A 15,665-nucleotide genomic window follows, 5' to 3' on the forward strand; every position below is an offset into this window, starting at 1 on the left:
CACGTGGAATGTTCTGCTTCTCTTGTCTCTTTTAGTTTTACTAATAATTCAAAGTTTAGTCTAAATTATATATTTATTAACTCTAAACTCAAAAGGGAGTCATCTGTACCTTCTTTGGGTATGTTTAGTTCTTAGCCACCTGGAAAATAATCACTATAGAGCTTGTGACTCCTGTTGCTGACTTAAACAGCTATTGGGTTTTTTACTTGTTTATGGTTTGTCACCCCATCGAGATAGCAAGATCATCAAGAGCAAAGTTGACATGACATATACACTTATTTTAGACATAACTGACCTACATATAAAATTAATTATAGGATATAGGTTAGTTATACATGTATCTTTTTATGTTTTTATTTTAGGTTAGTTATATTTGCTGTGTTTCTTTGTGTACTATAATGGGAGTTAAAAAGAAATTGAAAAGAGAACTAAAAAAGTTACTCAAATGAAAAATTAAGAGAGAAAGAATTATTGAAATAAGAATATATTGTAACATCTAGGAAATAAAAAAATTAGAAATTAAATCAACATTTTTTCAAATATATTTGGATTATTCTATAAAACTAGCCTAATTTAGAGTCCTGTTTCTAAAATGAATTTGTCATAGGAACCAACAATTGATAAATGAAACTAAAAAGAAATAATTCTGCTTCTTTTCAGTAACTATTTATTGGACACCACTATTGGTGCAATGCTTAACACTGAGGATAACAATATGTTACAATGTGTGTTTGCTGTCAGCTCAAAATCTAGTAGACGAGACAGACATTCAATTAAAATACTCAGATTCACTCTAACAGCAATTCTACAAATAAAAATGGACTTTTGTACTGCCCCTAGAATTAAACACACAATCAAAACACTAGTAACTTCTTCATCTATCTTTTGTTAGGCCACCTTTTTTAGGGGGTAAAAGAATGGGACTTTAAACACCTAAACACTATTACACTCTCACCAGATGCATTGCATATTGGCAACAATTTATGTAATACATTTGAGCTTCAGATCAGTCTCCAGGTTACATCATTAAAACAGTAAGCACATGTGCATAAAGAAACTCTTGCTTATTATCTCTTGTCATTAGAAAATCTCAAAACCCCTATTGATAAAAGCTAATTGTAATTGGTCTCCTTCATTACTCCTGTACTTTTAAGTGTTGAAGAGTCAACATATTTAATCACATAAATCATTTTTAATATTAAGACTCTCAGCTGTGAGGGGTAACATGGTATATTGGAAAGATGATACAGTTGGGGGTAAATGTAGGTTCAAATCCAATGCTACCCTGTCCTTGCTCTAATATGTGATCATGAATGTATTACTTTAATGAGTATCATCTGTAAGCCATAGATGATAATTCCTATATCAATGGGCTACTATGATGATATATTGGTTATAAATATTGGTTACTTTACTTCCTCAATCTATTGCTCATGCATTAACATGAACTTCATTTTCTATCAACTGTGAATATACGTCATAACAACAAAATTCAAGGTGAGATACATTCTCCAAAGAAATAGGACTGAAAAAAATTTCTTCATGTATACAAGTTTCAATCCATAATATACAATTTTGTATTATCTTCTATTGTAATTATTTAGTGTATTTTAGTGGCTAAATTTTTTTTAAGATTTCATTTATTTATTTGATAGAGAGAGAGAGAGGTGGAAATAGAAAAAGCAGGAAGGAGAGGCAAAGGAACAGGAAGATTCCATGCTGACTGTAGAGGAGCCCAACAAGGGGCTCAATCCCAGGACCTGAGATAATGATCTGAGCCAAAGTCAGACACTTAACCAACTGAGCCACTCAGGTGCCTCAGTAGCTAAAATACTTTTAAAATCATGCCTAATATAGAAAAACACAGCTCCAGAGGAAAGAAAAACAGAGAATGAGAACTAATGGTGAGGATTTTTATTTTTCTCTAATACTAATAAAAGATGAGTAAACAGGAATTAACTACTCTCCATCATTTCTTATCTCATACCTTAGCTCATCTCCTCAATATTTTCCTGAGAGGTAGTATCTTTAGTTGGAGGTCAAATGCTGATATTATTGCCAGTTCTAAGTTGGAATCTGGTTTTACAGCTTATTATTATTGGGACATGGAGTAATAAGCTCCTTAACCTTTTTAGGCCTTGGTTTCCCCACCTGTCAAGCAAGAATGCTAATTTCTAAGAGTTATTATAAGTTAGTGCATGAAAAGTACCTACTAGCTGCAACAGTGTCCAAAACAAGTTCCTGACAACTATTTGTTCCCTTCATTAGTCTCTTAATCTCTCCTCACTTTCATTTCTTTCTTTATTTTTCATGGTACAAAAGTATTTTATATGTACATCAGTACAGAAACAACACAGAGCCTATAGCTCATCCTTGAGAATTATAAGAGCCAAGTGAAAAGTCAATACAGAGACTTATTTTTACATATATATGTGTGAAATGCATAATATATTATATATATGCAATATATGTTGTATTATATGTATTATGATATACATTGTAATATATATTACAAATATGTGTGTATGTATACACACACATATATATTACACATTAAGAATTGAACTATTACATTTTTTCTTCTTTTTAGATTTGTGATATCTGTGTTTCTTGGTCGGTAATGTTCTATCAAACATGGTACTAAATCAAAGCAGACAGATGAATAGTAAAACTTTGTTCTCTCCTACTAGCGCTGAGCTAGACCAGTGGAACAGCATCTGACAGGATGAGGAACTGTAGAGCCTCTATCCCCCCCAAAAAAACCTAATGAACTGATTTATACAGAAAGCGTTTTAACAAACCTTTGGAAACACAACATACTATGAGAAAGGAATAGCTTTTATCCTGGACTACACTTTTAGTACAGCATACACATAAATTCATCTGTCCCAGTAAAAGAGAAATAGCAACATAGAAATCATTTTTGTTTTCATAGTACTAACAGCTAAAAAGCACAGAGAACATAATACTCTGATCTTTGGTGAGTAATCCTGGAATTCCGAGAGTATATCTGCTAGGTTTGCCTGATTATTCATCTATAAAAATATTTTCTCCAAATTTTTTTTTTTAAATTATTGAGAGAGCATGAGTGAGGAGGGGTTCAGGGAGAAGAAGAGAGAGAATCTTAAGCAGGCTCCACGTTCAGCGTGGAGCCCAAAATGGGGGTTGATCTCACTCCTGAGACAATAACCTAAACCAAAACCAAGAACTGGCTGCTTAATGAACTGGGCCATGCAGGCGCCCTCCAAAAATTCTTAAAAGAGATTATAGAAACAGTGGGACTACCTCAAGACCAGTAGAATACAGTAATTCAAGAACTACAAATATAAGACTAGGAATTGACTTTTATGTGTAGCTTTAAGTAAAGGACAGCTCTCTCAGTTGATTGCTAAAGCCAAGACTAGCTGTGATAGAAGATGCTTCAGAAGTTTCAAGAGGGGCAGCTGTCTTGAGTAACACCCTTGAAAAATCTCCCAAATAGTCAAAAACACCTTTGAGACTGCAGGACTGAAAACTGTGAGAGCACAAAAAGCCAGGTGGGACATGGGGAGCCTGCTGGGCCAAAGACCATTGGAGATGGTGAATTCTTTCAAATGCTGACGTACCAACATTGTACACTGGGAAAGGGGCCCTGGGTAGAATGCTGGACCTGGGGTTGTTCCAGAGGATCTTGACTCAAAAGAGGCTTCTGAGAAAGACATCTACTCAAGGAGGAGGATTAGGATTACTGAACACAAGAAAGTGCTTCAGGAGAAATAGGTCTCAGGGAGAGTCAGGTGATTGTCTTTTGACCCATCAATACTTAACATTAATAAAGAGTTGAAGAATACTGGACCCTGAAAAACAATCTGAGGGGTTTGAAGGGGCGGGGGCTGGGAGGTTGGGGGAACCAGGTGGTGGGTATTGGAGAAGGCATGGATTGCATGCAACACTGGGTGTGGTGCAAAAACAATGAATACTGTTACGCTGAAAATAAATTAAAAAAATAAAAAAATAAAAGTTGCAGAATAAAGACAGTCTTTCCAATATGTAATTCTTTCACATTAGCCAAAACCTCTCCCAGTCTACTGGGTAACACTGAGAAAGATATCATTGCCTGCAGGTGAGACCTAGGGTTGTGAATCTTTCTGGGAAACTGTTATAGAAGGTGATTTACACAACAAAGCCACCATCAAACAGTTGCTTAAATCTTTTTTTTTTCTTTTCTTTTAAAGCCCTATAGTCCTCACCTTGATCCCAAAACCAGACAAGGATCCCATCAAAAAAGAGAATTACAGACCAATATCCTTGATGAACACAGATGCGAAAATTCTCACCAAAATACTAGCCAATAGGATCCAACAAACATTAAAAGGATTATTCACCACGACCAAGTGGGATTTATTCCAGGGCTACAAGGTTGGTTCAACATCTGCAAATCAATCAATGTGATACAATACATTAATAAAAGAAAGAACAAGAACCATATGATACTCTCAATAGATGCTGAAAAAGCATTTGACAAAGTACAGCATCTCTTCCTGATCAAAACTCTTCAAAGTGTAGGAATAGAGGGCACATACCTCAATATCATCAAAGCCATCTATGAAAAACCCACCGCAAATATCATTCTCAATGGAGAAAAACTGAGTTTCTCTGCTAAGGTCAGGAAGATGGCAGGGATGTCCATTATCACACCCCTGCTATTCAACATAGTACTAGAAGTCCTAGCCTCAGCAATCAGACAACAAAAAGAAATTAAAGGCATCCAAATCGGCAAAGAAGAAGTCAAACTATCACTCTTCGCAGATGATATGATACTATATGTGGAAAACCCAAAAGACTCCACTCCAAAACTGCTAGAACTTGTACAGGAATTCAGTAAAGTGTCAGGATACAAAATCAATACACAGAAAGCAGTTGCATTTCTTTACACCAACAACAAGACAGAAGAAAGAGAAATTAAGGAGTCCATCCAATTTACAATTGCACCCCAAACCATAAGATACCTAGGAATAAACCTAACCAAAGAGGCAAAGAATTTATACTGAGAAAACTATAAAGTACTCATGAATGAAATTGAAGAAGACACAAAGAAATGGAAAAATGTTCCATGCTCCTGGATTGGAAGAACAAATATTGTGAAAATGTCTATGCTACCTAAAGCAATCTACACATTTAATGCAATCCCTATCAAAATACCATCCATTTTTTTCAAAGAAATGGAACAAATAATCCTAAAATTTATATGGAACCAGAAAAGACCTCGAATAGCAAAAGTAATATTGAAAAAGAAAGCCAAAGTTGGTAGCATCACAATTCCAGATTTCAAGCTCTATTACAAAGCTGTCATCATCAAGACAGTATGGTACTGGCATAAAAACAGATACATAGATCAATGGAACAGAATAGAGAGCCCAGAAATAGACCCTCAACTCTATGGTCAACTAATCTTCGACAAAGCAGGAAAGAATGTCCAATGGAAAAAAGACAGCCTCTTCAACAAATGGTGTTGGGAAAATTGGACAGCCACATGCAGAAAAATGAAATTGGATCATTTCCATACACCACACATGAAAATAGACTCAAAATGGATGAAGGGCCTCAGTGTGAGAAAGGAATCCATCAAAATCCTTGAGGAGAACACAGGCAGCAACCTGTTCGACCTCAGCCACAGCAACATCTTCCTAGGAACATCGCCAAAGGCAAGGGAAGCAAGGGCAAAAATGAACTATTGGGATTTCATCAAGATCAAAAGCTTTTGCACAGCAAAGGAAACAGTTAACAAAACCAAAAGACAACTGACAGAATGGGAGAAGATACTTGCAAACGACATATCAGATAAAGGGCTAGTGTCCAAAATCTATAAAGACCTTAGCAAACTCAACACCCAAAGAACAAATAATCCAATCAAGAAATGGGCAGAAGACATGAACAGACATTTCTGCAAAGAAGACATCCAGATGGCCAACAAACAAATGAAAAAGTGCTCCATATCACTTGGCATCAGGGAAATACAAATCAAAACCACAATGAGCTATCACCTCACACCAGTCAGAATGGCTAAAATTAACAAGTCAGGGAATGACAGATGCTGGCGAGGATGCGGAGAAAGGGGAACCCTCCTATACTGTTGGTGGGAATGCAAGCTGGTGCAACCACTCTGGAAAACAGCATGGAGGTTCCTCAAAATGTTTAAAATAGAGCTACCCTATGACCCAGCAATTGCACTGCTGGGTATTTACCCTAAAGATACAAACGTAGTGATCCAAAGGGGCACGTGCACCCGAATGTTTATAGCAGCAATGTCTACAATAGCCAAACTATGGAAAGAACCTAGATGTCCATCAACAGATGAATGGATAAAGAAGATGTGGAATATATACAATGTTGTATATACAATGGAATACTATGCAGCCATCAAAAGAAATGAAATCTTGCCATTTGTGATGACATGGATGGAACCAGAGGGTATATGCTTAGCGAAATAAGTCAATCAGAGAAAGACAACTATCATATGATCTCCCTGATATGAGGAAGTAGAGATACAACATGGGGGGTTTGGGGGGTAGGGAAAGAATAAATGAAACAAGATGGGATTGGGAGGGAGACAAACCATAAGAGACTATTAATGTCACAAAACAAACTGACGGTGGTGGCGGGGAGGGGGGTAGGGAGAGTGTGGTGGGGTTATGGACATTGGGGAGAGTATGTGATATGGTGAGTGCTGTGAAGTGTGTAAACCTGGTGATTCACAGACCTGTACTCCTGGGGCTAATAATACAGTATATGTTTATTTAAAAAAAAATGCCCTGTAGTCCTGAAACTTTGTTTAAAAGCCAGAAAATCCGTAAGTGTGAGCAGCATGCAATGTACATCAACCACCTCATCTTTATGGTGCTGTAAACTTGTGAAAGCTGCCATGTTAAATCCAAGAATCTGCTCCGATAGCTGTTCTTCAAAATACTTTCCTACCAAAGAGATAGATTCATTAAAAATAGGCATATAGGTGATTTTATTCTTTCCGGTCTTCTAATTCCTGGTAGTATGAGACTGTGAAATCTGAGACAATTGGAACTCAACTGTCATCCATGATAATGTCCTCTAAATATCCAACCACAGCATCACGTGCTGGGTCAGAAGCTGAAGACGACAGTGTGAGGCTCTCATCCTCTAAGGGGTCACTCACTAGCATGGCCTCGGCATTCACATTCATGCACAGGGCAAGCAGGTCTGTGCCTCCTACTGCACCCATGGCCCAACCTCCTTGGTGCTCCATAGATACCAGATGGCCCAGCAGGGTAGCGCCTGCCCAGGCTGGAGGCCTCAGGCTCCCTGTAGGGAGCCACAGGTTCGCTGGGCCCCACATCTGTGTGTGTGTTGCTGGTTACCTGAGTGGCATCTGGTCTTCACAGTGTACTTTGAAGAATGGTGTGTATGTCTAAGCACTAATCATTATAATAGCATAGAGTTATAAAAATTATCCACTGTGTGCTGGGCATAATGCTTAATGATGGGAAAAATAGGAAAAATAACAAACCAAACAAAAATAGTCTTTGTCTTGGAAAAGCTTATAATCAAATTGCAGACATTGGCAGGCATTAAAATTTGTGAGGGCACTCTCCAGAGATTTTACAAAAATAAGGAAATCTATAACACTACACTGCAATGAAAATAAAACTGTGTTCCTTATTGGATATTTAGTACAATGCAATGTAATTTTCTCTTAAAAGTCTTGGTTACAGGTATATATTAATACTGTTATATTTCTAGTCTAAATTGTCAATACAGTCATTTCAGTGATCATAGTGACAGTGTCCTTACCTAAAGGGTGACAAATTGCTAGTTGATAGAGCACATGATATATATTTAAACTCATAGATCACGCATCTTTATATAATATTTTTCTGTATACAAAGTACCTCCCATTGAGAGCTCCTTATATATAAAATTGTTTGAGCTTCCTTCCTTCCTTCCTTCTTTTCCTTTTTCCCTCCTTACTTCTTTCTTCCTTTGTTTTCTCATTCTTTTCATTTTAATTGAGAACTTTAACAAGGAACATTCAATTTACATTGGAAATATAAAGACTAAAATTTTTGTGTGACTAGTTAAAATGAAGTATTTTAATTAATCATCAGAAACTAGAAGGGACAGAAATAATCAAGGAAATTACCATAGAGGGCTGCCTGGTGGCTCAGTGGTTAATTGTCTGCCTTCAGCTTAGGTCATCATCCATAATTCCTGGGATCCAGCCCTGCATCTGGCTCCTTGCTCAAGGGAGAGCCTGCTTCTCCTTCTGCCTTTCCCTCTGCTGCTCCCCCGGCTTTGTGCTCTCTCACTTTCACTCTCACTCTCACTCTCTCTCAGGTAAATAAATAAATAAAACCTTAAAAAAATAAAATAGAACTATATTTTATTTTATTTTATTTTATTATTTTTTAAGATTTTATTTATTTGACAGAGATCACAAGTAGGCAGAGAGGCAGGCAGAGAGGCGGGGGAAGCAGGCTCCCCACCCACCAGAGAGCCCAATGCAGGGCTCGATCCCAGGACCCTGAGATCATGAACCGAGCTGAAGTCAGAGGCCTTAACCCACTGAGTCACCCAGGCACCCCGGACTATTATATTTTAAACAAAAGACTATTTAATAGATTAAATGTGCAGTTTTTCTAAGTTTCAATTATTACTAAAATTTTGTGGTTTTTAAAAGATTTATTTATTTGAGAGAGAGAAAGAGAGAGAGAGAGAGCACACATGCAAGCAGGGGTGAGGGGCAAAGGGGGAGGGAGAGAGAGGAAAGAAGCAGACTCCCCGCTGAGTGTGGAGCTCCATGTTCCTTGTGTTTTGATCTCTAGAACCTGAGATCATGACTTGAGCTGAAACCAAGAGTCTGAGGTTTAACCAACTGAGCCACCCAGGTGCCCCTAAAACTGTTTTTTGCTAGTTTAATTTTTTTCCTTTTCATGAGTATTGTTTCCAATTTTATTTATTTATTTGACAGACAGAGATCATACGTAGGCAGAGAGGCAGGCAGCGAGAGAGGGGGAAGCAGGCTCCCAGCTGAGCAGAGTGCCTGATGCGGGGCTTGATCCCAGGACCCTGAGACCATGACCTGAGCCAAACGAAGGCAGAGGCTTTAACCCACTGAGCCAGCCAGATGCCCCTTTGTGAGTATTGTTATTCGAATGTATTGGCTAAATAAGACATATAACTTCACCTTAATTTTTATTATTTTACTATCATGGACTTCTTCATGTTGTGCCATTTGTTGCATTATGTTTATAATATAAATTCTGAATTATAAATAATAAAATTTATGGTTTAAATTTATGCCTACTACCTATATTACCACTTATTTTATAATGATTTGACCAAAAAAATGAGAATAGAAAGATTGAAAGGTTGCCTTGGAAGTTTGATTCATCCATTGAATAACATCTAACTGACCATGTAAAATATTCCCGTAATTACACTTTCCAAAAGAAATTGAGCCACAGGAAAATCCCTATGTTTTTAGTACTCTGTGAATATTGACCATTTGGGTAAAAAGTATCAGGCTCTAGTTATTCCAATAGGTGAAGATCAGGTGTTAGAGCTTCCAACAGAAATCCATTCCCCTGAAAGGAGAACATTCTAAATACAAACCATGGATACAGTGGAATATTCATCTATCATGCTACTCTGTATCAACTGCCAGTCAAGTGGAAATGCTAGCCAGGATTCTTCTACAGAGTTTGACTGGTGAGAAGAAAGGCTGTAATGCCCAAGGCAATAGGTTTAAAAGTACAAATTGGGTGAATATGTAATAATCAAGATACTTCTCAAACTGAAAGAGAGCTTGTTGTAACTGTCCCAGTGGTACCGACGTTAACTAGGACTATCCAGGCAAAACAGGAGCAGAGTAGAAAACCACCCTAAATATGGGCTACAGTGAAAGGCCAAATTCTTCCAGATACCTTCCCAAACTGTCAGAAATATGTACCGGAGTAGCAAGCTGGTCCAGTTTCTTTTTCTGGTCTACAATCTTGATTATTTTCTATCCAAAATGATGCATGCTTTGGGCAGGTTTGTCCTTAACCTGATTGGCCTACAGTGTACATCAAATTTTGTGTGACAAGGAGAGCCATACCTTGTTTCTAAGTAGCATACTCTCTTAAAGTAAACCAGTAATATTGAGTGAAATCATTTTTTCCCCATTTTCCTGGAAATAATCATTGCTGCTATGGATCGAGTAGCTGGAGTGGTCAGGTGTGCAAGTAGAGTAGGGCCATATAGAAACTTCTGTCTCAAACTGTGAATCACATTACAATTTAGGTGTGGGCCATTTTTCACCACACAGAAAGATTTGGAACTTCCCAGACTAACAGGCACTCCTTGCATTTTTTTTAAAGGATTTTATTTATTAATTTGACAGAGAGAGAGAGATCACAAGCAGGCAGAGAGAAAGGGGGAAGCATGCTCCCGGCTGAGCAGAGAGCCTGATGCGGGGTTTGATTCCAGGACCCTGAGATCATGACTTGAGCCAAAGGCAGAGGCTTAACCCACTGAACCACCCAGGTGCCCCACTCCTTGAATTTTTTGTATTCTGAGTAGTAATGTTCTGGTTGAACACCTTTCACTATCAGATTTTTATCTGTAGAGATAAACTAGTATCACTTCAGACTTTTGAGGATAAACTGATATTATATGAATGTTACTTATATGATTCAAATCAAATCAAACTGATGTGATCTGTATGTTAATTATTGTTCACTGGGGTACAGAAGCAACATTTTTTTCATATGGCTAGACAGTTTACTTAATTATGTAATAAGAAATCATGAACAGTTTGCTTTGTGAATTTCATCAAACTACCATACCCATGGCCTAAAAAAAAATTAAGTAAACAAACCAGCGCTAGTGTTTCAATCTTGCAAACTTCTAAATGACTGTTTCTTTTCCAAGATGCTTTTCCTTCTTTAGCTTTTAAAGAACGGCTTAAATCCTTTGGAAAGCTTTCCCTGAATCAGCCCGTTAGAATGCAGTAGACTCTGCTCCTTTGCACTTGCCTTTATCACAGCAGACAGCATGTTCTGCTCTAACGTGGGGTTTGTTTTTCATCTAATCCAATGAACCACAAGTTTCTTGAAAGCTCTGCTGCTAGTATGTCAAGCAATAATATACACTTAATAAACATTAATTGAATAAATTAATTTATGAAATGTGCATGGTAGATTCAATAAGGTTGGACGGCTGAAATCCTAAAGGAGATATTAGAGATAAGGGAAGAAAAGTCACATTGAATTCAGATATTAATATTTTAAGCTATTCTTTAAAAGTTCTTTTGAAGGACATTAGGCTTTTAGGAGAACTGATCTTGAGATGCAATAACAGTTGTAGTTGCTTGGTGGATTCAGCCAAATATGCAAGTTGGATAATTTCATCTTGAAAGCATCTGAATTTTCTTATAACAATGTTCTGCATTATAGTATTCCTCTTTTTTTTTTTTACTGTCCTCATTTAGGAAATAAGAATACTATCACTTGCTCATTATGCATAATACATACTATAAAAGCAAATATGAAAAGTAGATACAATTTATGACCCTTTGAAGTAAAGATGAGATTGTAGATATTTTTGAAGTAGATTCTCCCAGTTCTTGCACACAACCTGGTTGGCTCTTCGGCATTTTGGACAACATAAGTGGTTGTAGGCTGTAGAGGCTATTTATCTTTTAGATGTATTAATTTAAGCCAGGGGTCAGCAAAGATTTTTTTTTTTTGTAAAGTACCAGATAGCAAATATTCTAGGCTTTGCAAATCACCTACTTAATTCTGTCTCAACTACTTTATTCTGCCACAAAAGTGCAAAAGCTGACATAGACAATATGTAAACAAATGGGTGTGGCTGCATTCCAATAAAATTTTATTTACAAAAAAGTGATTGTTGAGCAGGATTTGGTTCATGGGCAATAGATTATAACTCCTGACTCAGGGCAAGGGCAAGAATAAATTAATGAAGGTTACAAGATTTTTAAGTTATCAAAGAATGGCTTTGGTGCCAGGAAAACATCTTATTTTTAAGTATATCAACTTTCTATACAAAGAACCTGATAATTCCCCACTCATTTTTAATTAAAAGTATTTCTGTGTATAGAGTAATTTTACATGATATTTGCCATGCAAAAGAAGTATGATTATAAATTATTACTTGGGTTTTTTTGGTACTACCTAACAAAGAATATTCAGTTCAAATTAATTTGCATTTTCAGTTTGACTCTTGGGACAAGAGCAACATGCTTTGCTGAGAGCACTTACTGTATACTTGTAACTGTCCACGAAAGGAATTTTTTCCACGTGAGTTTTCAGCTCTGCACTCATATAGGCCTGCATCATCCAGCTGAATGTTGGGTATTTCCAGGACTGCCTGAGATTTCCGCAGACGTGCCTTACTAGGAATATAACCATTAACCTTCATCCATGTGATTGTTGGAATTGGGCTACAATAAAGAGCAAAAATGCCGTTAATATACTTTCCACTATTAGGAACATAGAATCTATTATCTGGTAACTTAAGCACTTAATAGGCTGAGTGCAATAAAGTGTAATCACAATTAAGGACCATGTGTTGGTTGATGTACTTCACTTTCCATGTGTATTGTCTGGGAAGTAGTTACACTCAAAGAAGATAGTTTCCTCTTCTTTCATATTTCAGCAAAGCAATTCAGAGACAATATTTTATACATTTTAATACTCATTTAATACTCATACTTTATTCTAAAAAATTTTAATTGCATGGTAAAGTAATTTGACAAAATTACAAAAGTAATTCATGATTATTCGAAGACATTAAACAAAAGACTAATGAACTAAATGAACTCTTTTACACCCATCTCTACAAATATCTTCTTTTTGCAACAACAAATATAGTTTGCATGTAATCTCCCACCTTGTCTTTATGATGCATATATGTAACACATATGATTAGTTATTTTTGGTTTTGTTTAAAAAATAAGTTGTGTACTTGATATTTTATAACTAAAAAATCAAATTCAAGATCAACTCCTGACTTATTCTAGTTAATAGCTGCATATTATTCCTTACATATATGTATCAGACTTTAATGAGCTTTCCTCTATAGTTAGGCATTAAGTGTAGTCCCGGTTTTTTTTTCCTTTCTTTTTTTTTTCCCACTAAAAAACAATATTGCTATAAACAACCTTGCACATATATCACACACACTATTGCTTTTATTTGCTGCAGCAGACATTTACAAAAGTAGAATTGATGGATCAAATGCCGTGCACATTTTTCATTTTAATAAGTACTGCCAGATTGTTTCTCAATAATATAGTAGCAGTTTCCATATCTATCAGTAATATATGAGACTGTTTCTCCATATCCTTGCAGCCATTTTATGTGATCAATCTGTTTAATTTTTGTCAGTATCAAAAAGTAAAAAAATGACATTTTGTTGCTAGTTTAATATTTCTCTGAACTCAAAGAAGATTGAAATTTTTTTAGACTTTTTTTGGCTATTTGCATCTGCTTTTCTGTGAATTGTTTGCTTATGTTATTTTCCTATTTTTTCTTTCATTTTTCTATTTGCCTATTTGTATTTTTAAAATTTATTTCTTTGAATTCTATGTGTATTAGAGCCACTAAGACCTTGTTTCTCAGAAAAATTCTCCCTCAGTGTATTGTTAGTCTATGATGACATCTCTGATACACTTTTATGAACATTTTTGGGAGAAACAAACATCTATGGTTTCCTTCACAATATCTATTTTTTGTTTAAAAAAAATTATCTGTAAACCTGCTTATGTCCTTATTGTCTACATTGTTTCTGGCTGTATATTGTGGTTTTTTTTTCCTTTTGAATAGTTTGATCTTTAATCTACCTGGATTATATTCATGTTTTTGGTGTTAGAGAATATAACTAATTGTTTTAGTACCATTAAAGAAAAACCCATTTATCTGGTATCTTGTCTTTGTCACATAATTGATTTCGCATACTTGAATTTGTTTCAGTCTTCTCAGTTCTGTCCCACTGATTTATTTATTACTATTTATATTTAATGCACTTTACGGTTTGGACCCAGTCTACTTTTTCAGTTTGATTTCTCACTGCTTCCTTCCGTATTTCCTGACCCAGAAACATATCTCTGTGTGTTTCCAATTATATCCGTTAAAATCCTACTAATCCTTTGAGACCCATCTTAAATGCCTCCTCTTCAGCAAAGTCTTTCCTTATTTGTGTAGTCTACAGGGATTTTTTTTTTTATATAAGTCCTTTTTTTCTTTTTTTAAACTCACAGCTCTTATTACATTCTACCATAGATTATAATTGCTAAGTCTAACATTTTTTACACTAATTTTTCTTATAGAAGGCATAGCAGTGTTTACTATTATAAACAATGCTATGATAAATACCTGTGTATTTTGAACTCCTTTTTGATTTGTTCCTTAGGAATAAGGCATAGAATTGAAATTTCTCAATTAAAGTTGACAATTTTTCTTATTTATTTAGGTAGATACATATACCTAACATCTAAGAGGATTGAAACTTGCAGTTTGGAATAACCTAACATTGGCATAGCATATCATTCTTTTAATATATATGAGAATTAATTTGTGATCTTTTTAAGTTAGGATTTTTGCATCTATATTCAAAGGTGAGATTATTTTCTGCTTATTAGGTTTATTGGTTTGTATGTGTGCTTACTTCTTGCTGATGAGTGAGTTGTTGGTTTGCTTACAAGACAATTTTTATTTAAGATTTTATTTATTTATTTGACAGAGAGAGAGAGGTCACAAGTAGGCAGAGAGACAGGCAGAGAGAGAGGGGGAAGCAGGCTCCTTGCTGAGCAGACCCTGAGATCAGGACCTGAGCTGAAGACAGAGGCTTAACCCACTGAGCCATTCAGGCACCCACTTACAAGATTTTGACAGATTTGGTTTTAGTTTTGACAGATTTGGTATCATAATGAAGGATGATATCTTAATGAACATACCAGAATAGTACCCTCTTTCTGATAGCTTAAGTAGTAGGGAAATGATATGTTCCTTAGGACACTGATAGGATTTTCAAAAAAAAAAAAAAAAAAAAGTCACCTGGGTCTGCCACCATTAGTGAGGTTAGTTTTTCAATAATATTTTTAGTTCCTTCTAGTTTTCCTAATTGTGTTGTATTCTGCTTGTGTCAATCTTGCCAATTCATGTTTTCTTAGAAAATCAAGTATTCCATCCCTAATTTCAATGTTTCAGCAGTAAGTTGCTTAAATAATTGTTTAAATTTATTAAAAATTCCTTAATCATGAGTGGTTGCTATTGTAGTAGTAGTTAAGTGTGGGTTCTCTAGCTGGACTTCCCAGGAATAAAACGTTCAGCAACCATATGTTATTTAACATCTTATTTTTTTCCCTTAAATGTACAATATGGGGGCAATAATATGACCTATTTCAGAGAGTAGTTGTGAACATTAATTATTTAAATTACTTCGGGCAGAGCAAGTGGGCAAAAACAATTTTCAATAATATGATGGGGATGTTTGTATTCCCTTTATAATTTCAGTGTTTATGTTTTCTCCCCAACCCCCAACCTTCCTAGGTTTTTAAGTTTCCCATGTTTAAGAACATGGAATTTGGGGAATGCAATTTAGGTTAAATACATTTGAAAAACAAAGATGCTATGCGATCTTAGGAAAGT

The 15,665-nt window shown here is 35.8% G+C and overlaps 1 protein-coding gene across 3 annotated transcripts in view; it reads right to left on the minus strand.

Annotated features, from left to right (window-relative positions):
• Positions 1-15,665, minus strand: part of CNTN5 (contactin 5) — a 1,319,804-nt gene that overhangs the window by 290,431 nt on the left and 1,013,708 nt on the right. For all 3 annotated transcript variants that reach the window (XM_032852733.1, XM_032852732.1, XM_032852734.1), the window contains one exon: positions 12,276-12,457. In XM_032852733.1, the coding sequence (XP_032708624.1) occupies positions 12,276-12,457 (182 nt within the window). The remainder of the gene's footprint in view (positions 1-12,275; positions 12,458-15,665) is intronic.

This window comes from Lontra canadensis, unplaced genomic scaffold (genome assembly GCF_010015895.1).
Source record: "Lontra canadensis isolate GAN:19392208 unplaced genomic scaffold, GSC_riverotter_1.0 scaffold7, whole genome shotgun sequence".
Taxonomy (NCBI): Eukaryota; Metazoa; Chordata; class Mammalia; order Carnivora; family Mustelidae; genus Lontra; species Lontra canadensis.